The sequence below is a fragment of the Dromiciops gliroides genome, chromosome 1 (assembly GCF_019393635.1).
Source record: "Dromiciops gliroides isolate mDroGli1 chromosome 1, mDroGli1.pri, whole genome shotgun sequence".
In the NCBI taxonomy this organism is placed as follows: Eukaryota; Metazoa; Chordata; class Mammalia; order Microbiotheria; family Microbiotheriidae; genus Dromiciops; species Dromiciops gliroides.
Window position 1 is genome coordinate 389,475,903 of NC_057861.1, and position 22,847 is coordinate 389,498,749.

Consider the following 22,847-nt stretch of genomic DNA (forward strand, 5'->3'; position numbering starts at 1 on the left):
CACCCCCCTGTAATTGGGAAATATTTAACAAAATAAATAAAAATACATTAGAACGTGTTTCTCATTAACTTAGAGCTAAGCTGCGGTGCAGCACACACATCCTGACGTAGGGTTGGGAGGCCCCCATTTGCTCGGGGTTGATGCCACCGCACTCGAAGCCCTTACACGTGGCTCTTCACCCATGACCCCAGGAGCACTCTTGGGACAGACTGCAGGCTGCGCCTCGCTGGTGTTTGGGAGAGGTTCGGGGGAGCTCAGTTTGCAAAAGAGGTTTGCACTTATTATTAGTCAAAAATGGAGAACGCACTGCTACGGCCTTTCTTCACGGTCTGGGGGTATTAATGCCGAGTTATTTGCCCAACAGTTAGGGTTAAAACAAACAAAAACCAGGTATTTTAAAACTCTTTAGCCATTCAGGTTCATGCTTTTCTCATATCCTGCAAAGAGGCGACCACCGCCGCCCTAAGTTTCCGTTATTATCCCAGCAACGGTCCCCATTCCCGCTCCACCCTTAGCCCGCACCCCGACCCCTGCACCTTCGCAGTAGGAAGGAGGGGGATAGGAAGGTTAAGGCACGTGCAGGTCACGCGACCGTGGGCTTCCCGCGCCTGCGCCACTGCCCAGTGGTCCGGGAGCTGAAGCCCTCCGCAGGAGAGCTGGAGAGGGCAGCCGCCGCAGGCGCCATCGATCACCTTGGGTAAATGGAGGCGACCAATTCGGTCCCTGTGTCTGCGTCTCCTCCTCCCCTGGAGCCCGAGGTGGAGGTCTCTCCCTTAGCCACGGAAGTCCTGTGCATAGAGAACGGCCCCAGCGACCTCACCATCCTCCATTTTAACGATGTTTACGACGTAGACCCGAGGGTCGAGGAGCCCGTCGGAGGGGCCGCCAGGTACCTACTTGCCCTCTTCTCTGCCCGCAGCCTCGGGTCCGGAAGGGAACCGAATGGGGGGGGGGCGAGGTCCGAGTGGCGCCCTTGGCCTCAAAGGCCTCGGGGCTGCTCAGGACTCGGGGTCACACTTGACACTTGGGCCAGCCGAGCCTTAATGGCCTGCCCCCAGCCAGTCAGGGCCCGCCAGGGCAGCTGCCGGCCGAGAGAGCTCGGCTGCCCAGCGCTGACCGCCTGCTGACCCCGCAAAGCTCCGGAGAATAAGATTTCTCTGGTCTGATGGGACCCCCCAGGCCGCTTCCGCCACCTTACCAGAACTCCCGATGTGGCGAAGTCGGGAATTAGGACACATGGCTCTGAATTACTCTTAAAAAAAGTTCTATTTTTGTCGTTTGTCTTGGATATAACTATAATTTCCCCAAGTATCTATCTCTCTACTGCTGTTTCTCCCCTTCCCAGAGATCCATCTTATGTAATAGTAGTTTTAAAAACAAAAAAAGAAAAAGGAAGAGGAAAAAAACAGCACAACTGATAAATATATGTGTATATATATACATACTCACACACACACACATATAACGCATATATGTATATGTGTATGTGTGCATATATACATACACACATATACATACACATATCTATTTCTATCCATCCATCTATCTAATCTATCTATCATCTATCTATCTATACTTGCTCTAGCTAAGCCTCAGTTTCCTTCTGGAAATAAAATGGAGATAAAAATAAGAGAAGTATCCACTCCAAAAGAGTTGTTTTGAAGGTCAGTTGTGAATATAAGCAAAGCGCTTTGCAAACCTTAATGTTCTCCATAAATGTCACTTAATATTCCAGGCCAGCTTTCAAAATCCTTTGCTCTGAACAACAGCAGCAACAGTCCTAATTATAGGTGCTTCCGCTTCCTTTACTGTCAGGTGTTTTGTTTTGTTTTTTAACTCTTTGAAGCCTGGCTTCTAACCTCATTCACCTGAAAGTGCTTTCTCCAAAATTGTGAACAATCAGTCTCCTAACTGCCAAATCTAATTGCCTTTTCTCAACACTCATTGTTCTTGAACTCTCAGTTGATCAATTTCTGCTTCTTGATACTCTCTATTTTTTCATGTCAATACTCTGTCCTGGTTCTCCTACTTGTCTGACCACTGCTTCTGTCTCCTTTGCTGCAGTGTGATCACCCTGTGGGTCTCCTAACTCTGCTCTGGCCTCTCTTCTCTCCCTCTATACCCTAGCTTTTTAAACTGTGGGTCTTGATCTCATATGGGGTCATGTAAACTGAATGTGGGGTTCACAAAAATTTGGCAACAATAAAAGGTTATACATACCTATTTTCTATACCTATATACCTGGGACTGGATAAAAATTTCTCCTTCGAAAAAGGATGCAAGTGGAAAAAGTTTAAGAAGCCCTGCTGTATACTGTTTCACTTGGTAATCTCGTCAGCTTCTATCTCTGTGCACTGCACTCTGCTTGTCCTAACCCCTCTCCTGACCTTCACTTTCTCATCTCCAACTACTGATTTTGGGGCATCTCTAACTGGCTGTCCCCATGGCATTCTAAATGCAACATTTCCAAAACTGTCCCCCAGACTTTCCCCTTCTCATTTACCTAGGCATCTCTCTGTCTCTGTCTCTTTGTCTCTCTCTTTTTCTGTCTCTCTCTCTCTCTGTCTCTTTCTGACTCCCTCCCTCTCCCCTTATCTAATAAGTTGCCAAGTCTTGTCATTTCTGTTTTTGAAACATTTCTTGTATATGTCCCCATCTCTGAGATTCTCTCTGATTTATATATCTTGTTTGTACATATTTGTTGGCATGATCTCTCTCGCATTAGACTGTAAGCTCCTTTAGAGCAGGGACTGGTTTTTGCCAGTGCTTAGCATAGTGCTTGACATATAGAAAGTGCTTAATAAACGCTTGTTGACTTTCTCATTTGACCTTCAAAGTACCCTTCAGGGGAACTTATGTAAAGAATTAATTGTTATTTGAGGTTTTTATACCTCAGCGGGCACTGGCCTATGGCTCCGCAAACCGCACGGTGCTCCACCCTCTGGTTGTAGCCATTGCCAGGGCTCTGGCACCTCACTCATCACCACTAGCCAACGCCAACCTGGGCCTGGCAAAATTATAATGATTGGAAGCCTAGTGAGGGCAGTCATGTGACTGTCAGAGCGGCCATCCCATTGGCTGGTGCTGTGTGGGGTGTTTCTAGGTTTGGGGGAGGAGAATTGGGTGTTCTAGGTGGAAGCTGGAGAGCAACAGGCATTCTGCTGTGTATTTTCAGCTGATTCCTTGGCGGTGGTATTTTTTCAGGTATTATAATTTCCCTTTCCCCATTTTATTTCCTTTCTCTTGATCCTACTGATCCTGTTTGTGTTTTTTTTTTAAGTTTGTTCTTGTTAAAATAAATCTTGTTCTGTTTTGAGGGAAGCTGCCGGTCTCCTTCCTTGCCCCAATATTGCGGTGAGCCGCTTAGCTAGCACTCCCTAATTAAAAATTGGTCCCCACACTTCCATTATTGTCATCCCCTTTACAGAGGAGGAAATGAATTCTGAGAGCAAGTGGCTAATTTGTCTGTGGCCACATAAAACAAAATAAGGATTAAAGGAGGTATTTAAACCTTATTTTCTTGACTAATAGGTGCTATTAATTGTTCCCATTTTACACATGAGGAAATTGAAGCTAAATTTAAACTGTCCAAGGTAGGATTTAAACTCAAGTCTGATTGATTTCAAGTTTGTTGTTGTTCAGTCCTGTCTCTCCACTATGCTACCTAGCTTGATTCTAAGTTTAGGAGCTAAAAACTGTGCCATCTAGCTAGCCTCTGAGGTACACAGGGCTTTTTTTCAGGAAGTTTCTCAGAAGGAGTAGTAACCCAGGTCACCTGTGACTCCAATTATTTGGGTAGCAGTTTCTTATTGGTGGATGGTGAAAAACTGGCTCCCAGATAATTTTGAAGTTTGCATATTAGTAACTAATGGTAAAATTATACACAGGTACACATCAATCTATTGATCTTATCTATCAATAGATGGTATCATTGTTCACTAGGGATATTCTTCAGTAGTTTTCTTTCTCTACTTTGTCAGGGAGACCAATTAGGAGCTCCATTTTGGAGCTTATGTTTTAAGGTATGAGGTGTGGGTCTAAAACTAATTGCTGACAGATTGCTGTTCAGTTTTCCAAGCAGTTTCAGAGTCTTAGGTTTCTCAAAAGCTATGCTACTGTATTTTTTTACTTCTATCTATTGTATGTTCCCACTGTGTTTGGGGCCATCTCCAGTCGTTCTGATCATTACCTTGCCACTGGACTCAGATGGCACCAGAGGAGAGAATGATGCTGGTGACTCTGCACAGTCCTGCCTCACTTAAATCCAAGTCACAGCAAGTCATGACATCACTTCCCCCATGTTGTGATCCTCTTTGAGAACAAAGAACAAACAACTACTATTGTAAGCTTAATTCCATCCTACTGGACTTCTCTCCCTCTCTTTCTCTCCAGTAACACATTGGTTTCATGATTAATGTGTTGTATTACAGTTTGAGATCTGGTGCTGATGGGGGGGGCCCCCTTCCATTTACACTTCCCCCCCATCATCAACCTTGAGATTTTTGAGCTTTTGTTTTCTCCATATGAAACTGTATTATTATTTTTTCTAGTTCTAAAATATTATTTTGGCAATTTTATTAGCACAACTCTAAATATGTAAATTAATTTAGGTAGTATTGTCATTTTTGTTGTATTGATTCAACTTACCTATGATCAATTAATATTTCTACAATCATTTAGGTTTGTTAGGTTCATGTAGACCCCAGGTGAATTTGTTAGATGTACCCCCAAATATCTTATGGATTCTGTAGACTTTTAAATGAGATTTCTCTTTCAAGCTCTTCCATGTCACTTTATCTTATGTCCTACAACTTTGCTCAAGTTATTAATTAGTTCAGTTAATTTTTAAATGGACTCTCCAGAGTTATATATACCACCATATCATCTTCTAAAAGTGATCATTATTTCTTCTTTGCCTTTTCTTACTCCTGCAATTTCTCTCTTTTTTTGTCTTATTGTTATATCTACCATTTCTTGCACCATGTTAAATAATAGTTGTAATAATGGGTAGTCTGTTTTTATTCCTTATCCTATTGAAAAGGCGTCTAACTTTTCTTTATTACATATATTTTTTGCTCTTGGATTTAGGTAAATATTTTTCTGTTAATGAAAAGTCAATCTATGATTGACAGGTTTTTTTTTTTTAAGTGAGGCAGTTGGGGTTAAGTGACTTGCCCAGGGTCACACAGCTAGTTAAGTGTTAAGTGTCTGAGGTCGGATTTGAACTCAGGTCCTCCTGACTCCAGGGCCAGTACTCTATCCACTGCGCCACCTAGCTGCCCCAACAGTTTTTTACATAAATTAGTGTAGGATTTTTTCAAAAGTCTTTTAGCATCTCGATAAAATCACACGTTTTTTGTTATTTATGCTATTAACATGGTTAGTTATATTTATGATCTTTCTTATGTTGAACCAACCTGGCATTCCTGGTAATAAATCCAACTTGGTCACAGTGTATAAGCTTTCTAATATGTTGTCATAGCTTACTTGCTAATATTTTATTTAAAGGTTTTGTTTTAAGATCCATTAGGGATCTTGTTCTATAGCTTTCTTTCTCTACTTTCTCTCTCAAGGAAACACTGCAGTTGCATCAATGAGAAATCATGATGGTCTGAATAGGTTGTCTACTTTAGTTGTGACTGAGAAAGTTACAAAACAGAATCAAAAGCTTGGCAACTGATTGGATATGGTGTGATGAGGGATTGTGAAGAGTCAAGCATGACTCCAAGATTGTGAAGCTTCAGAAACAGGAAGGTTAGAAAGGGGTTAGATTTAATAGGAAAGATAATGATGAAAATCTATGAGTGCCTGCCTAATGACATATTATTGAAGGGTTTTTGATTTAAAAAAAATTTTGCAGGAGAGTAACAATTAAATTTATTCTTTAGGAAGATTTATTTGATAATGGTATGTAGCATTAATTGAAAGGGAAGAGTCAGGGATATTTCTGGGAAAAAATGTTGCAGTAGACCAAGCACTCATGAAGACCTAAACTCAAGTAGAGGTAGAAATAAAAAGAAAGCTTTTTGGAGAAATAACCAACTGAATTTTGGTGACTAGATGTCAAGAGATAAGGAAGAGGCTAAGATTTTTCTGAAGTTTCAAAAGCAAGTGTCTAAGAAAATAGTGGTACCATTAACAGAAATAGTGAAATCAGAAGGAGTTGGTTTGGATGTTGGATCATTTCAGGTTTAGGTATGGGATTTTAGGATTTTAGAGTTGAAAGTAATACAGCTATTACCCTGGTGCAGGCCATCATCACCCCACACCTGGATTACTGCAATTTGCCTCCCTAATCCATTTTATCCTTCTGCCAGCTACCTAAGTGATTTTTCCTAAAGTGCTGGTCTAATCATTTCGTGGCTTCCCCCCTCCCCCACCCTCCAGCCCCCCATTCATCAAACTCTAGTGATTTCAGATTTTAGTCTCCAGGTACAATTACAAGTTATTGTTTGGTCTTTAAAGCCTTTCATGACCTAGGTTGCTTCGACTTCTCGAGTTTTCTTACACCTTACTCCCTGCTATGTACTCTTTGATCCAGTGACTCTGGACTCCTTGCTTTCCCATGAACAAGAAATTCCATCTCTGATCATTTTCTCTAATTGTCCTCCAGGCCTGGAAGTACATTCCCTCCTTATCTCTACCTACTAGCTTCTCTCACCTTCAAGGCTGAACTAAAATGATCTATAGAAATCCATTCCCAATTCTCTTAATTCTAGTGCCTTCTCTCTTTTAATTATTCCCTATTTATCCTGTAAATCACTTGTTTGTTCATATTTGTTTACTTGTGGTCATCCCCATTAGAAAATGAGCTCCTTGAGGACATGGACTATCTTTTTGCTTCTTTTTGTATTCCCAGTGCTTAGCAGAGTGCCTGGCACATAGTAGGCACTTAATAAATGTTTATTAATTGACTTGCCTAGTCCAACCTGCTTGTTTTGAATTTGATATACAACTGAGACATTCAGGTAGAAATTTCCTTCAGGCAGGTAGATACAGAACAAGTTTTAGAGGGAAGTCAGAACTAGAGATAATGATTATCAGAGAATAAATGAGAGTTGAAACAGAGTAAATAAAAGAGAAAAACAGAAGGTCAGTAACAAACTTAGGGGATAGAATAGGGAAGACGAGGCAGTGAAGGAGATAAAGAAGGATAGGTTAGAGGAACAGAAGGAAATAACAAATTGGTAAAGAGTCAGGAAAACCAAAGAAAGTTTCAAGAAAAAAAGTGAGTGTTTTATTGTTAAATGCTGTGGAGATGCCAAAGAAAATGGGGATTGAAAAGGCCACTGGATTTGGGATTTAGAAGGTAATTCACTGATAATATGAACATGTGGGATAACACTGAGTTTTTTTCCCCTAGGTCATGAAATGTGTATTGGTGAGCAATTTATCCTTAAAGAATTTTGTACCCATCATACAAATCTAAGTGTGTCTGGTAGTTGTGTGGCCTTTGAAATGTTCCCACATATAAGATTTATCAGTTACCCTAACCATGGAGGCAGCTGAAGTTGTTTTATCCTTTGGTGCATAATTTCTGTTTTGGAGAGGTTTGAGAGGTTGTAGGGATCAGAGAAAATGTCTAGCGCTCTATCTCATTGCTCATATGATCTCCCTTTCTTCTAAATGTTTATATTACCTAATGTTCAGTTCTCAGTATCCTGTTCTTTTATCTCTTCATTCCCTGAATGATCCCTTATTTACTTCCATGACTTTAACTATCATACCTATACTGATGATTCCTAAATCTAAATATGTCCATGACCTTACTTTGGTTCCTTGGCAGATTCCAAGGCATCATTGTCCATCAGGCTCCAGAGACCATGCTCCTCCACAACAGAAGAGTAATCCTCTCAGCTTTAAGAATCCACTGTCTGAGTGGCTAATAGAACAAAAAAGGAAAATGTTGGATGTTGGAGGGGATGCAAATCCACTGTTGGTGGAGTTATGAATTGATCCAACCATTCTGGAGAGCAGTTTGGAACCATGCCCAAAAGGCTATAAAACTGTGCATACTCTTTAATCCTGAAATACCACTGCTAGGTTTATATCCCCCCCAAAGAGAAAAAGACCTATTTGTACAAAAACATTTATTTATTTGTTTATTTTTTTAGTGAGGCAATTGGGGTTAAGCAACTTGCCCAGGGTCACACAGCTAGTAAGTGTTAAGTGTCTAAGGCCAGATTTGAACTCAGGTCCTCCTGACTCCAGGGCTGATGCTTTATCCACTGCGTCACCTAGCCGCCCCTACAAAAATATTTATAGCAGCTCTTTTTGTGGTGGCTAAGATTTGGAAAACAAAGGGATGCCCTTCAACTGGGGAATGGCTAAACAAGCTGTGGTATATGATTGTAATGGAATATTATTGTGCTTTAAGAAATGACAAGTAGGATGATTTCAGAAAGGCCTGGAAAGATCTATATAAACTAATGTATAGCAAAGTAAGCAGAACCAGGAGAAACTTGTGCACAGTGACAGCTTGATGAAGAGTTGTGAATGATTTAACTATTCTTAGCAATCCAGTGATCCAACATGATCCCAAAGGACTAATGATGAAACATGCTATTCACCTCCAAAAGAGAACTGAAATTAATTGAACACAGATTGACTCATGCTATTTTTCACTTTCTTTTATTTTTTCTTTTACTTGAGTTTTCTTATACAAAATGACTAATTAGGAAATGTTTTACATAATCGCACATGTATAACCTATATCTCATTGCTTACGGTCTCAGGGAAGGGATAGGTGGAAGGAGGAAGGGAGAGTTAGAATTTGGAACTCAAAACGTTAAAAAATGTTTATTAAATTTTTTAAAAAGAATCCATTCTGGAACTAAACTGTTCTAGTGGATGAAAAGTGACCTAATATAGTACATTTGCCTGGACCCAGATCATGCTTCATATTTCATCTATCTATCCACGAGGACACCAGGTTCTACCAGGAGTCTTGCCATATGCCCTACCTTCTCCCCATACCTACATTTTCTACCTCTTGCTCTTATTCTCAGACTAATAATTAAATCAATACTGGAAAGGCTATGACAATCTTTTGCCCTGTGGCTTCACAGTACATAGTGACAGCTTGATGAGGAATTGTGAATGATTTAACTATCCTTGTGGTTTCCTAGATTAAAACATATAGTGTAGGAGTATATATTCTGTCCCCCCTTTAGAATATAAACTGCTTGAGGGTAGGGGCTGCCTCACTTTTGTATTTGTACCCTCAATGTCTAATAAAGTAAATAGTAGGTGTTTGTTGATCAATTGATTCTACATATTCACCTGCCTTTTGGACACTTCTCCATTCCTATCCTATATCCCTTAAAAGTTACCATTCTATGACTAAAGATCATCCATCCCAAAACAGTTCCTTCTACTAAGGTACTACTGTTCTCTTAGTTATTTGTCCATTTAAGGCCTTCCACAGTTTAGCTTCAACCTACCTTTTTCAGGTTTCTTTCTTACTGTTCTGTATGCATATTTTTTCCAAACACATCAGCTCATTGCCCTCTGAATATACCATGTCCTTTTCTGCCTCCAGGCTTTTGCTCATGCCCTCCTCTTGCTTTGCTTTTTTCCCCCCCAAATCCTACTCATTCTTCAAAGTACTGCCCACATCTTCCTTGATTAAAACTTTCCTAATAATCCCCACTGGAGCTGATTTAACTTTTTTAAACTTCTTAAATTTACTCTTGTTATTTGTTATAATATGTTATATATTGCTTTATATTATAATCATCTCTCTCTGACTAATTATAATATCCTTGAAGATAGAGGTTGTCTTATACTTCTTTGTATCCATGCTTGCACCCAGTATAATTTTTTGCTGCATAACAAATGACTTCAGCAAGAGATTACTGCAGTCCATAATCCTCAAAAGGCATCAATTTAACAATCAAAATGGAAAAAATTGGATTAAAATGTGTATTATTGAGATTGGCATAAAATTTTCAATGGCCAGTTCACTGAGCTAGGATGTGTGTGTGTGTGTGTGTGTGTGTGTGTGTGTGTGTGTATGTGTGTATACACACATACATATATATTTGGGACAGGCATAAGACAGTGAGTTGGATTCAGAATTGAATAGGAAAAAGAGTAGAGTAGATTGCACTTTTGAAATTGCATGATAGGGGCAGCTAGGTGGCACAGTGGATAGAGCACCAGCCCTGGCTTCAGGAGGACCTGAGTTCAAATCCGGCCTTAGACACTTATCACTTACTAGCTGTGTGACCCTGGGCAAGTCACTTAACCCCAACTGCCCTGCAAAAAAAACAACCCCCCCCAAAACGGCATGATCATGAACTGTTTTATGACCCAGAAATTCATATTAAAAATCAAAACTTAATTAATTGATTTTCAGTTGAGCAATGAAGTTGGCAGTCAGAACATAGAAAGTTAAGAAGAGAGTGAGAGGAAATGAAGTAGAAGTATTGATTTTAGAGGACCTTCTCAAGGATTTTAGCCACAAAAGGGGTGAGGATATGAAATAGTAATTTTCAGATGTGGATAGATCAAGTGAAATTTTTTGAGAATGGGGGAGCTATGACCATATTTATATATGGAAGGACACAAGCATTGGAGATAGAGATTGAAGATAAATTAATTAAATTATGCATGATGAGACCATGGGGATGATAGAATAGGCAATCAGCTTGCAAAGACAAAATGGGATGGGACACCTTGTGTGTGTAGAGGGGTTTGCCTTGGCAAGGAAAAGAACTATCTCTTAATGTGAGACAGCGGTGAAGAAGATAATAATAGCAAGGAACTGAGTGATGTGAGCTGAGAAGGAGACAAGAGAGAACACTTAGCAAATGGCCTCAGTTTTTTCAGTTCTAATCTGAGAGGGTGGTTGGAGAGGGGAAGGAACAAGAGATTTGAGAAGAGATGGAAAGGTCCCTAGGAGCTGCTGTGGTAAAAGTGATGGTGAGGGGGCGGCTAGGTGGCGCAGTGGATAAAGCACCGGCCCTGGATTCAGGAGTACCTGAGTTCAAATCCGGCCTCAGACACTTGACACTTACTAGCTGTGTGACCCTGGGCAAGTCACTTAACCCCCATTGCCCCGCAAAAAAAAAAAAAAAAGTGATGGTGAATCAGTTAAGGTTGTATTATGTTGCTACATTGAGGGCCCGGTTTATATTATATAACTTGTTGTCCTTTGTTCTTGAAGAGGACCATGACATTGGGAGGTGATGTCATGACTTGCAGTGAATTGGAATTGGATTTAAGTAAGGCAGAGCTGTGTGAAGTCACCAACCTCAATCTCTCCTCCAGAGCCATCTGGGTTCAGTGGCAAAATATTCATCAGGACAACTGGAGATGACCCTGATGTTTGAGACAAAAGGGGCTTAAGTGACTTGTCCAGGGTCACATAGTTAGTAAGTGTCAAGTGGCTGTTAAGGGCTAAAATTCTTGCTAGTCTGTCTAAAATATCTAATGAGTGGTCGCCAATCAATTACAAGCTTTAGCAAGAGTTAGACTTTTAAGCATTTATTAAGGAGAATAAGAATTTGGTAAAGAGAGAGAGAAAGGCCTAGATTCCTATCTATTAAAGGGAGAGCGCATTTCTAGCTCCCTTCTCCGCCAGAGTCCAGAGGAAAGAGCCCCAGAGTCAGCGCCAGTCTCTTCCTTCCTCCTCCCACTAGTCTGCGTCACTTCCTCCCCGCCAAAGAAAAGACTCCTGGTCTTGCCCTCAGAGACCTTCGCTTCATGGGCAGAACTCTTCTACAGTAAGTATCCAGCAGGTGGCGTCATTCCAATCGTTACATGGCTGAGGTCACATTTGAACTCAGATCTTCCTGACCCCAGGGCCAGTGCTCTATCCACTGGTACCACCAAGCTGCCATTATATAACAAATTTGTAGTTGATGTAGACAGCAAATTTTGGGGGTTTTCTTTAGTTCTATTAAAAACCATATGAGGGGCAGCTAGGTGGCACAGTGGATAAAGCCCCGGCCTTGGATTCAGGAGGACCTGAGTTCAAATGTGGCCTCAGGTACTTGACACTTACTAGCTGTGTGACCTTGGGCAAATCACTTAACCCTCATTGCCTCACAAAAAAAGTAAAAAAAAAATAATACAAAACCATATGAATCAGAGCAAAGGGAGTAGATGATAAAAGTAATAAAGGGCTTATGTTTTGGGAAGGGAAGAGAATAAGCATTTATATACCACTTACAATATGCCAGGAACTGTGCTTAGTGCTTTACAAATATTATCTCACTTGATCCTCAAGATAACCCTTCAAGTTAGGTATTGTTATTATCCCCATTTTATAGTTGAGGAAACTCAGAGAAACAGAGATTAAGTGATTTGCCCAGGGTCACACAGGTAGTATGTGTCTGAGTCTGGATATGAACTCAGGTCTTCCTGACTCCAGGCCTAGCATTACCTAGCTTGCCTCAGTTTAGCAGGACAAGATTGGTGATTAGATTAGAAGTCAGGGAACTTATGAGGCCTCTACACTATAGAGTTGAACTAGTTCACCAAGGGGTCAAGATAGGGAAGGTAGGAGAATGTAGCTATGGCAGGGGGTGATGACTTGAGAGAACTGAGGGGTTGAGGGACTGGAGGTTACAATGAGGACAGAGGACAGAATTTGGGGTTGTAAAACAGACAGATGAAATTAAGACAAATTTTGATTAGATAAGGGAATTTCAGAATTCAAAAACATGGAAGGGGTACATTTGTGGGTGATGGCAAGATCAAGGATATATATGACCATGCTTGTATATAGCTGAGGTAGAGTGAAGGAGTAAGTCAGAGTGAATTAGTATGTTGAGGAACTATGAGGTTGGAGTGTTTTAGGAATTATCAGTATGCATGTTTAAGTCCCCCTAATATGAGGACAGAAGTTGGAGAGGTGAGAAAAACTGTGAACCAGGCACTGAAGTCATGGAGGAAAAAAATGGGGAGTGACCTGGAGGCTGGTAGACAACAGCTACTAGAATTTTAATTGAATGGTAGATATGGATTGTGTGAACCTCAAAGGAGGAAAGGTTATTGAGTGATGATGGTAAAAGGATGAGTTTGCAGTGGCATAGTGGAGCAAAGAATATTCTAACTCCCCAAACTCAACCATTGAATTAAGGGGAATGAGTGAAAATCCAAGCACTGCTAGAGAGGGTAGCCAGGAACACTGTCACTTCAGAGGGATTCCCTGTTGTTTCTGTGAGACCCAGAAAATGGAAGGAGCTTGAAAGGAAAAGATTTCAGATGAAAGCAAGTTTATTGCCTATAGAGAAAACATTCCAGAGAATACATTGGTAGGCTCAGACAGCATAAGAATGTGACATTATAGAGATTGGTTTTGGGGGTGGAGATAATAAAAGGAAGTGATTGAATAATAATCGCTGGGTATTCTGCATCACTAGGGAAGGTATGTGAGGGTGGGAGTTTGTTAATCATTGAGAAATAAGTTAAGATAGTTTTATCAGTCTACCTGTTCAATTCTCAAGATAGAGTCCTTTCAGCATGTAGGCATCTTAGGGAAGGGGAATAATGATGTTTTCCTCTTTTTCCTGCTGGGAGGCCAGGCTAGGCAGTCCATGAGGTTGCAGGTGACTCAAAGGGTAACAACTCATGGTTGTTTCAAGTAGACTTCAGTATTTATCCATCAATGATGCATGCTTAAGAAGTTGTGTAAGGAGAGGAGATCTCTTGGTATATGATTGACCCTGAGTTCAGTACTGATAATCATGAAATTTAAAAAGAACTGGAAGGATGCCTCCAGCACATTGTTAATCCATTGTGTAGGCTTCTTGGGAGAACATGAACTGGAATTGCACAGAATAGGAAGTTGGGGTTGGGTTGTAGTCTGTACTTAGAGAGGAAATAGTCACATTAACGAGCATTCGTCTATTGGAGATGAGAATGAAAATTATAGCAATGGACACCAGTTCTTTAGCCCATTTCCTCATCTATAAAATGAGGGGATTGGCTTATATGATCTCTAAGATCTATGAATTCTATGAATAGTTTAGTTATCTAAAAGAATGCTTATCAGTAGAAAAGTAGTGAAGACTCATTTACATGTTTAGATAAGACTGTAAAGCAGGAGTTCTTACCTTGGAGTTATTTTAATAATTTGATAGCTGCATTTTATTATAATTGGTTTCCTTTATAATCCTATATATTTTAATTTATTAAAAAAATTATTCTTAGAAAAGTTCCATGAATTTCACCAGACTGCAAAACAATTCCATGACATAAAATGTTTAAGAACCAATACCCTAAAGAGAAGAGACAAGCTGTATAAATGGCTAGATTGTATATCCAGTGCCAAGTAAAAAATTAAATTTAAATAGACAAGCAGAATATAAAACACATTTCCCTCTGCTGTGGAGCAGTACCCAGGGGAGCATTAATTTTTAATGTATTTTAAGTTTCAGTATATTATTTGTACTTAATATTAATCAATAAGCATTTATTAAGCACTTACTATGTGCCAGGCACTATCCTTAGTGTCTAGGCATTGGGGATATAAGTACAAAGAATGAAATAATCCCTTCCAGTAAAAGGAGTATGAAGTACATTCTAATGGAGGAGACCATAAGTGTACATACATACATACATACACACACACATATATTTTACATATTATAAGTATATATAGCATAAATATAAAGTGGATACATAAAATATATATACAAATATATTTTGAGTATTACTGCTTTATCCAAACTATTTTTATTTTGGATAGTTCAACATCTTTTTTCTTTCTTTCTTTCTTTTTTTTTTTTTTTTTGCAGGGCAATGAGGGAAGTGACTTGCCTAGGGTCACACAGCTAGTAAGTGTCGTGTCTGAGGCAGGATTTGAATTCAGGTCTTCCTGAATCCAGGGTGGATGCTTTATCCACTGTGCCACCTAGCTGCCCCTTTCAACATCATTTAAAAAATAATGTCCTTCAGTTTAAATCAAAAAAGTCATTTGAAAAATGTTATAGACTTTAAAGTTTACTTTTTAGACCACTTTTCAGACTATTAAATATCAGTGTCTATTGGTTAGCAGTTTATCCTTAAAAAAACGAATGCTGGGGGCAGCTGGGTGGCGCAGTGGATAAAGTACCAGCCCTGGATTCAGAAGGACCTGAGTTCAAATCTGGCCTCAGATACTTGACATTTACTACCTGTGTGAGCCTGGGCAAGTCACTTAACCCTCATTTCCCCTGCCCAAAACAAAACAAACAAAAAATAAACAGCAAAAACTCCAAATGCAACACATTGCAACATCTAGGAAACAAACTCAAAATTGGAAGGTATTTGGTTTTCCTCTGTTCCACAAAATTTTGTTTTGTTTTGTTTTTTGACCAGGCAGTAAGGGTTAAATGACTTTCCCAGGGTCACCCAGCTAGTTCGTATCAAGTGTCTGAGGTCGGATTTGAACTCAGGTCCTCCTGAATCCAGGGCCAATGCTTTATCCACTGCGCCACCTAGCTGCTACTCTACAAAAAATATTTAGAGATTTTCTAATGCCCTTAATTGTTACAATTCCAAGAAAATATTTTATGTAAACTGTATTATATTAGTAAATATTTTCTTTTACATTAACTTATTTTTTCCATTAAAAAGGCATCTATCTAACCACATTGTGAAAAATTCTGTTTTTCTTAGATTTGCAACAACTGTGAAAAAGTTCAGTTTCCTGAATCCACTTTTAATTTTTAGTGGAGACTGCTTAAATCCTTCAGTATTAAGTACAATAACAAAAGGAAAACACATGATTCCTATTTTAAATGAATTGGGAGTACACTTTGCAGTCTTTGGTAAGTAAATATAATTTTTATTGAAATTAATAAAATACTTTATACAGCAATATTTTAGGTTGTTTCCATTTGTAAGAAGACAAAAGCATAATAAATCCCATACAAATGATAATAGGTAGTATTATATTTTGTTAATTTAAATATTATGCTGTTCTTTCTACATTGTCAAATTATTGGAAGGAAGATGTTGTGTAAGCTGATTATGCAGAATTAGGGGCCAATTATCCTTTTATTTATTATAGAATTAGAGATGTTTAGAGTGGGAAGGGCTTTTGAAGGTAATCTAAACCACACCATACCTGATGTGTAAATTCTCTCTGAAGCATCCCCAACAAGTGATCAGCCAGCTATTTTTTGAAGACCTCTCTATCACCCATGTCATCCCATTTTGTGATGGAAAGTTTTTAGTTGTTTGGATGTTTTTCTGTTGTTTTGGAAATTTCCTTTCCTATTACTTTTACCCAGTGATACTAATTTTGTTTTCTGGGGTTGACCAAGCAGATAAAAGAGGTTTCATGTGACAACCTTTTAAATATTTGAAGATACTTTGGACTCATTAAGAACAAATGATGCCAAAGTATTCTGATGTCTTTCTTTCTTTCTTTTTTTTATTTTTTTGGGACAGGGTTTCTAAATACTTAGATCAGGAAATTCTCTCAATATATCATACCTGCATTTAAGATTTTCTTACTGTCTTTTTAAAAAACTGTCTGTTTCATTGATTCTTTTTGTTTTGAAATTCTAGTCATTTCTGGATATATGGCTCCTCTTCCACATTAGCCCTTCCTTGTAACATTATCTTGTGTGATCTAGAGTGTAAGCTTCCACTTTTGTGTCAGTTACAAATTTGATAAGCATGCCATTTATGCTTTTATCCAAGTCAGTGATAAAAATGTTTAACACATGTCCAAGTATATAGGATTCCTGAGTTACTTCACTGGAGCTTGCCTTCCAGCTTGACATTAAACCATTAGATTACTCTTTGAGTCTGGCCACATAACCAGGTCTGAGTACATCTGATTATAACCACTGTTTAAACCTAAATTTTTCCATTTTTTTCTCCCTGTCAGAATAGCTTAGCACAATGCCTAGCACATGGTAGGTGCTAGTTGACTGACTGACTATTAAATGCTTCGCTAAATAATCTAGGTAAATGAAAAGCAGTTTGTAACTATACTCCCAAATTAAACTGTACATACCCTTTGACCCAGCAATATCACTAAGTATATCCTCCAAAGAGATCAAAGAAAGAGGAAAAGCATGCAGATATACAAAAATATTTACAGCAGCTCTTTTTGTGGTGCCATAGAATTAGAAACTGAGGAACCCATCAGTTGAGGAATGGCTATGTGGTATATGAATATGATGACATACTCTATTACTATAAGAAATGATGAAGGGGATGTATTTAGAAAAACATAGGAAAATTTGTATGAAGTGATTCAAAATGATGCAAGAACTAAGAGAACAACTTACACAGTGAAACGCTATTGTAAAGAAACTTTGAAAGACTTATGAATGCTAATTAGCATAGTGACCAACTTCAGTTCCAGAGGATTCAAGATAAAACATGCTCTCTACTTCCAGATGGAGAAGTGATGGATCCAAAGTGCAGCTTGAGGCTGTGTTTGTGTATGTTTGTATACATATCCATATATATGTGGATGTATGTGTGTATGTATACACACACATATATATGGCTAATGTGGGAATTTATTTTGCTTAACCATACATATTTCTCATGGATTTTGTTATTTTTGCTTTCTCAATGAGGGAAGGGGAGGTGGGAAGGAGAGAATTCAGAACTGAAAATAAAATGAATTGTAAATTGTTTTAATTAAAAAATAATAAAAAAACAATCTGGGTAAATAATATCTATAACATTTTACTGATTTTCCAGTTTAGTAACTTGCATTACTAACCACAATGTGGTTAGATAGATGCCTTTTTAATGGAAAAAATAAGTTAATGTAAAAGAAAATATTTACTAATATAATACAGTTTACATAAAATATTTTCTTGGAATTGTAACAATTAAGGGCATTAGAAAATCTCTAAATATTTTACTAGTCCTGACCTAGATGTAGTTTGCTATGACTTATTTTTGTGGAAGCCATCATGGGTTTTTTTGCTACTACTTTTCTAGGTGTTCCTTAACCATCCCTTGAATAATACATTCTAGAATTTTGCTAGGAATCTCTGTCTGGAGTACTAGTATGTAGTTTTTTACTCCATTCCTTTTCACTTCCTGAAAATTGGATAATATTTCTATTTTTGTAATCCTATAATGCTTCTGTTCTCCCTCACTTTTTGAAGCTCAGTGGTTCAGCAGTCACATCTTTCATTTCTTTTGTGAGTTTGTTTGAGTGAGTTGACTTGCCCTAATCTGGGACAGCTAGGTTCTCTTTTTATTTATTTGTTTGTTTGTTTGTTTATTTATTTGTGGGGCAATTGGGGTTAAGTGACTTGCCCAGGGTCACACAGCTAGTAAGTGTCAAGTGTCTGAGGCCGGATTTGAACTCAGGTCCTCCTGACTCCAGGGCCGGTGCTTTATCCACTGCGCCACCTAGCCGCCCCGGGTTCTCTTTTACTATCTCCCTACTTTTTTTGAGTTTCAGCTTCCTATTAGCCATTTTTGTTCTGTGGTTTTTTTTTTTTTCCCAGTACAATTCAATCCAATAAACATTTACTAAGCAAGCACCTACTAAGCCCTAAGGATATAATTAATGAAATACAGTCCTTGCTCTTAAAGAGTTTTCAACTTAAAGAGGGAGATAGCACACTAAAGGAGGCAGGAAAGGGAAGAGACCAGAGGTTATCTTGTTCTGTGGAGTTGAAACCAAGGCAGAGCAGCAGATGCAGAGTGGAGTGAGCTGAGCAAACTTTCTGCCTTCTATAAAGGAAGGTATTGGAGGAGTTTATTCTCTCATCTAGGTCTCTAATCAGAAGGGAGAGGAGGTTGAGGGATGTGGTGTCAATCAAGGCTTGAGTTATCCTGTAGTAGTGATGAGATTAAAAGTGATTTATCCTAGAAGGGGGGACTTTTGTTTAGCGGAGTTGAAACCAGGCAGGGTGGCAGAAACAAAATAGAGTAACTTTCCCAGTCAAAAGATTGATTTTCTTTTGCAAGGAAAGTGCACCATGCTTAAAGGAACCATAGACAATAAGCTAATATCCATTCTAAACTTAAAGGACCTAAATTTTATAGAATTTTAATTCTTCAAGGAAAAATTAATTGAATTGCAAAAAAACATAGTTTCACAATAATAGTGGGAGAAATTAATGTACCTCTCTCACTTTTAATCAACAGAATGATAAACAAAAGGGAAAATATAGAATCAAATAAATTGGAGAAATTTGGAGAATAAATAATAGTAAATAAGTTTAGAGAAATTAGAGTTAAAAAGTTATGATGCCTTCTGAATGAGATAATTGAAAAAATATATATTTAATGTTTTTTCACTTTCTTTAATTATCCAGTTCTTTCCTTCTTTTCCCTCATTACAAAAATGGTCTTAATATCAGCAGCAGATGTCACTTTAGTAAAAATTGACCACATTTTAGAGCACAGAGAAATAGCAAGTAAATATAAAAAGGCAGAAATATTGACTATATCTTTTATAAACAATTATGCAATATATGCAATATGCAATACTTCAGGAAGCACATACATATTTAAATGGAGATTTAATAACGAAGTCCTAAATAACAAATGGAACAAAAATCTTTCTGTTGCTTTCTTGGAGTATTGAGTCTTGTGTTATTACAGGATCTCAGAGACAGCTCAGGTTAGGGATCTGCCAGTTTTCAGTGTTCCCAAAATGATCTAATCCTAGGAAAAGTCTGATTACTACTCTCCTGGTATGAGCTCTACACATGTCTCATGTTGGTTTGGATCTGAGCAAGAGAGAGGCCTGTGGAGTTTTAGCAGACTGCTGCTGAACTCAGCTACTATCAGCCATCTGGAAAGCTCTGTTGATTGAGTAATAGAACTGCAGATTCTCTTTTGGTCTGATATTCCTGCCCTGCTTATTATACTGCAGGCTTCAGACTGGACTGGAAGTTGGAACTGAGACTGCTCTCTGCTCCTGGGGTGATAGCCACACAGCTGCTCCTTGCCTCTGATTCTCTTGGTACACAGTCTAACACCTGCAGCTTCTCCTCAGCCTGGAATGCCACCCTAGGCACAGATCCCCATCCTCAGTCCACCTTGGATCTGTGACTCACAACTGGGTAATGAGCAACAGAACTGCCAGTTGACACCTGTTTTAAAATGTGTACAAATGTAAAGCCCTTTTTACTGAATCTGGAACTTCTTGTCATGCTAGGTAGCCTGTCCTTGTTCTGGAGTACTCTTGTGTTTTTATGGCTAGGCTCCATTACCAGTGCTTTCAGAACTTCTGTATGTCTACCTGTGCTAAATTGGGTTGGAAAAAATGACTAGTGATTTTTTTCTCCTGATTATTTTTTGGTCTAATGAATTTTTTTATATCTGTTTTGAGGTATCTGGGGGCAGGAGGGAGATTTTGCTGTTCAATTCTGCCATCTTGATTTTACTTCCAAAGTGTTTTTTCTAGAATATAAGGCTGGCCAAGTTCAGTGAATTATAGTGATTCCTTATTAATCCCCAGATCAAAGAAAAAAAATTTGTTTGTCATTAAGGATTCGTTATAACCTGTCTCCTTCCTATCTTTTCAGTCTTCTTAAGTCTTACTTTTCTCTATATTCTTATTTTACACTCTTTTCTAGTAACATTGACTTCCTTGTAGTTTTCTTCACACATGACCCTCCATCTTGTCTATGCCTTTATAGAAGATCTCCCACATGCCTGGAATGCCCTGCCCTTTTGCCTATGCCTCTTTTTTTTTTCTTCTTCTTCTTCTTCTTCTCTGACTTCCTTTGAAATTCAGCCCAAGTTCTTTCTACTCCTGGAAGCCTTTCTATGGTTCCCTTAGCTGCTAATTTTTTTCCCTCTCAGAGGAAAAACATTATTTACCTGTCATTTACCTTACCCCAACCTCCAATTAAAATTAAGTTCCAGGGACTGTTTTTGGTTTTGATTTGTTTTAATTTTAATTCTATTTTCAGTTTTTCCTTATAGTTCTTCCTCATCCCAAGTTTGAATTAGTACAAATTCCAAATTAATATGGTGCAAGTTAATAATTTTACTTTAGGTTTCATATGTTTTTGTCCATTTTAATTTTCTTTAATCACTGACTGTTGTTATTAATTACTAAGAATTAAATTTGAAGGTTGTATAACCTTAGGCAAGACATTTAAGCTTTCTGGACCTCAGTTTCCTTATTTGTTAAATGAAGGAGCTTGATTTCTGAGGTTTCTCCCATCTTTAAGATTCTGTGATTCTAAAATTTCATCTGGGAATTTTATCTGTCTCATGATTTGAGTAGGAAAACATTTTGTTAATTTGCCTTTATTCTTTGCACAGTAATGATATTCTTGCCCTTTCTCTCTGCCTACTTTTAGGAATGTTATAAGAATAGATGATAGCCAAATTTTCCAAGAACCTATGCTACTATTTTGGAAAGCTTCATTAACTGTTTTAGGTCACTAGGGGAATAGTTAGTAAATTACTGGAAAAAATTAATGGACTCTCAAAGATTATTCATTTAGCATGAACATTAGGAGGATATCGGGTTGGAATTAGACATGGAGGGAAGCCAAATGGTTTTTCAACATGGCTCCAAATTATCTGATGCTCTTCTAGCTCTCCATATGTAATTAGTCAGTCATTGGTGCTTGTACATTTACAACTGATGTGGTTCTGTTAAGAAAATAAAAACAACCTCACGGTTTAATAAACTAGAGAATATCAATAGAGGGAAGTTAGGATAAAGATGATGATATACTAGGATGGGTTAGAAAAATGAGGGAGGATAGAGAATACTTAGCCTTGACATGATAGCTATTAAGTATTTTATATATTTGAAGAGTTGCCACCCTGGAAGAAAGATTAGACTTATGCATTTGTTCTCAGAGGATAGAACTTTGAGAAAAGGTTAGATGTTACAGAGAAATAGATTCAATCGTGAAGTAAGGAACATAAATAGATAAGCATGAATGAACAATGATCATGTACAATGGTGTTTATCTTGTAAACAATGATAAACTGTTTACATTCAAATATGAATAGATAAAAATTGTCAAATATAGATAGATAACATCTATCATCAATAAGGTTCATAGGGCAGCTTCAGCTATGTGAGACCTAGGAGTGGTTCTCTTATGTCTTGATGTTAAGAAAAGAATGCAAAGAGAGGGAAAAATAAATACAAAGGAGGGAGAAGGGAGGAAGGAATGTTAGGGGAAATTATCTCACATAATCAGGATGCACAAATAGACATTTACACAAACAAGGGGGGAGGGAACAGTTGATACTTGGATCTCACTCTAATCTGAACTGGTCAAAAGAAGGAAAAATGCAAGGAAAATGAACTCTAAGGATATACACACACACACACACACACACACACACACACACACACACATATATATATATATATATATATATAGTGGAAATTTATTTTGATTTGGGGACCCTACCTTTAGGCTGAGATTAGAAAGCCTTAGGCCCTTAGGGTCTCTCCCCCTCCTCCTCAGCTTAAGCTGAGGAGAAAAAGCCCTGTGGACTATACAAGGCGCCAAGTCAGACAGCTGGGGGGAAAAAAAAAGCCCCCAGCTCCCTCTGACCTGAGCGGAGCTATCTGAAAGATAGCCTGTGCTGAGGGACGTGAAGGGGGAGAGCACACCCCCCCCCCATCACCAGCTGCAGCTCTGGCTGGTGGATTAGCTTGGTCTGTGGGGGCGAAGGAAGCCCCCAGATTTGAGTGGAGAGAAGAAAAGGTATATATAGACCTGGGAGTTAGACTAGGGAGGAGACGGACTAAGGAAGGGGCGGAGAGATGGACTAGATAAAGAAGGACAGACTGGAGGATGTGGGGGAGAGGGGGGACTGGATAGAAAAGGAGCAAGGATGGACTAGAGAGAAGGGGGACTGACTAGAAGAGGATGGACTAGAGGAGCAAGGAGGGGCTGACTAGAGGGGAGCTCGGACAAGGACAGAGG

The 22,847-nt window shown here is 38.7% G+C and overlaps 1 protein-coding gene across 1 annotated transcript in view; it reads left to right on the plus strand.

Moving 5' to 3' along the window:
- Nucleotides 1-701: 701 nt before the first annotated feature.
- LOC122735808 (mannosylglucosyl-3-phosphoglycerate phosphatase-like) overlaps nucleotides 702-22,847 on the plus strand; it is a 76,170-nt gene continuing 54,024 nt past the window's right edge. Inside the window, exons 1-2 of the mRNA XM_043977602.1 lie at nucleotides 702-889; nucleotides 15,613-15,764. Of these exons, the coding sequence (XP_043833537.1) occupies nucleotides 702-889; nucleotides 15,613-15,764 (340 nt within the window). The remainder of the gene's footprint in view (nucleotides 890-15,612; nucleotides 15,765-22,847) is intronic.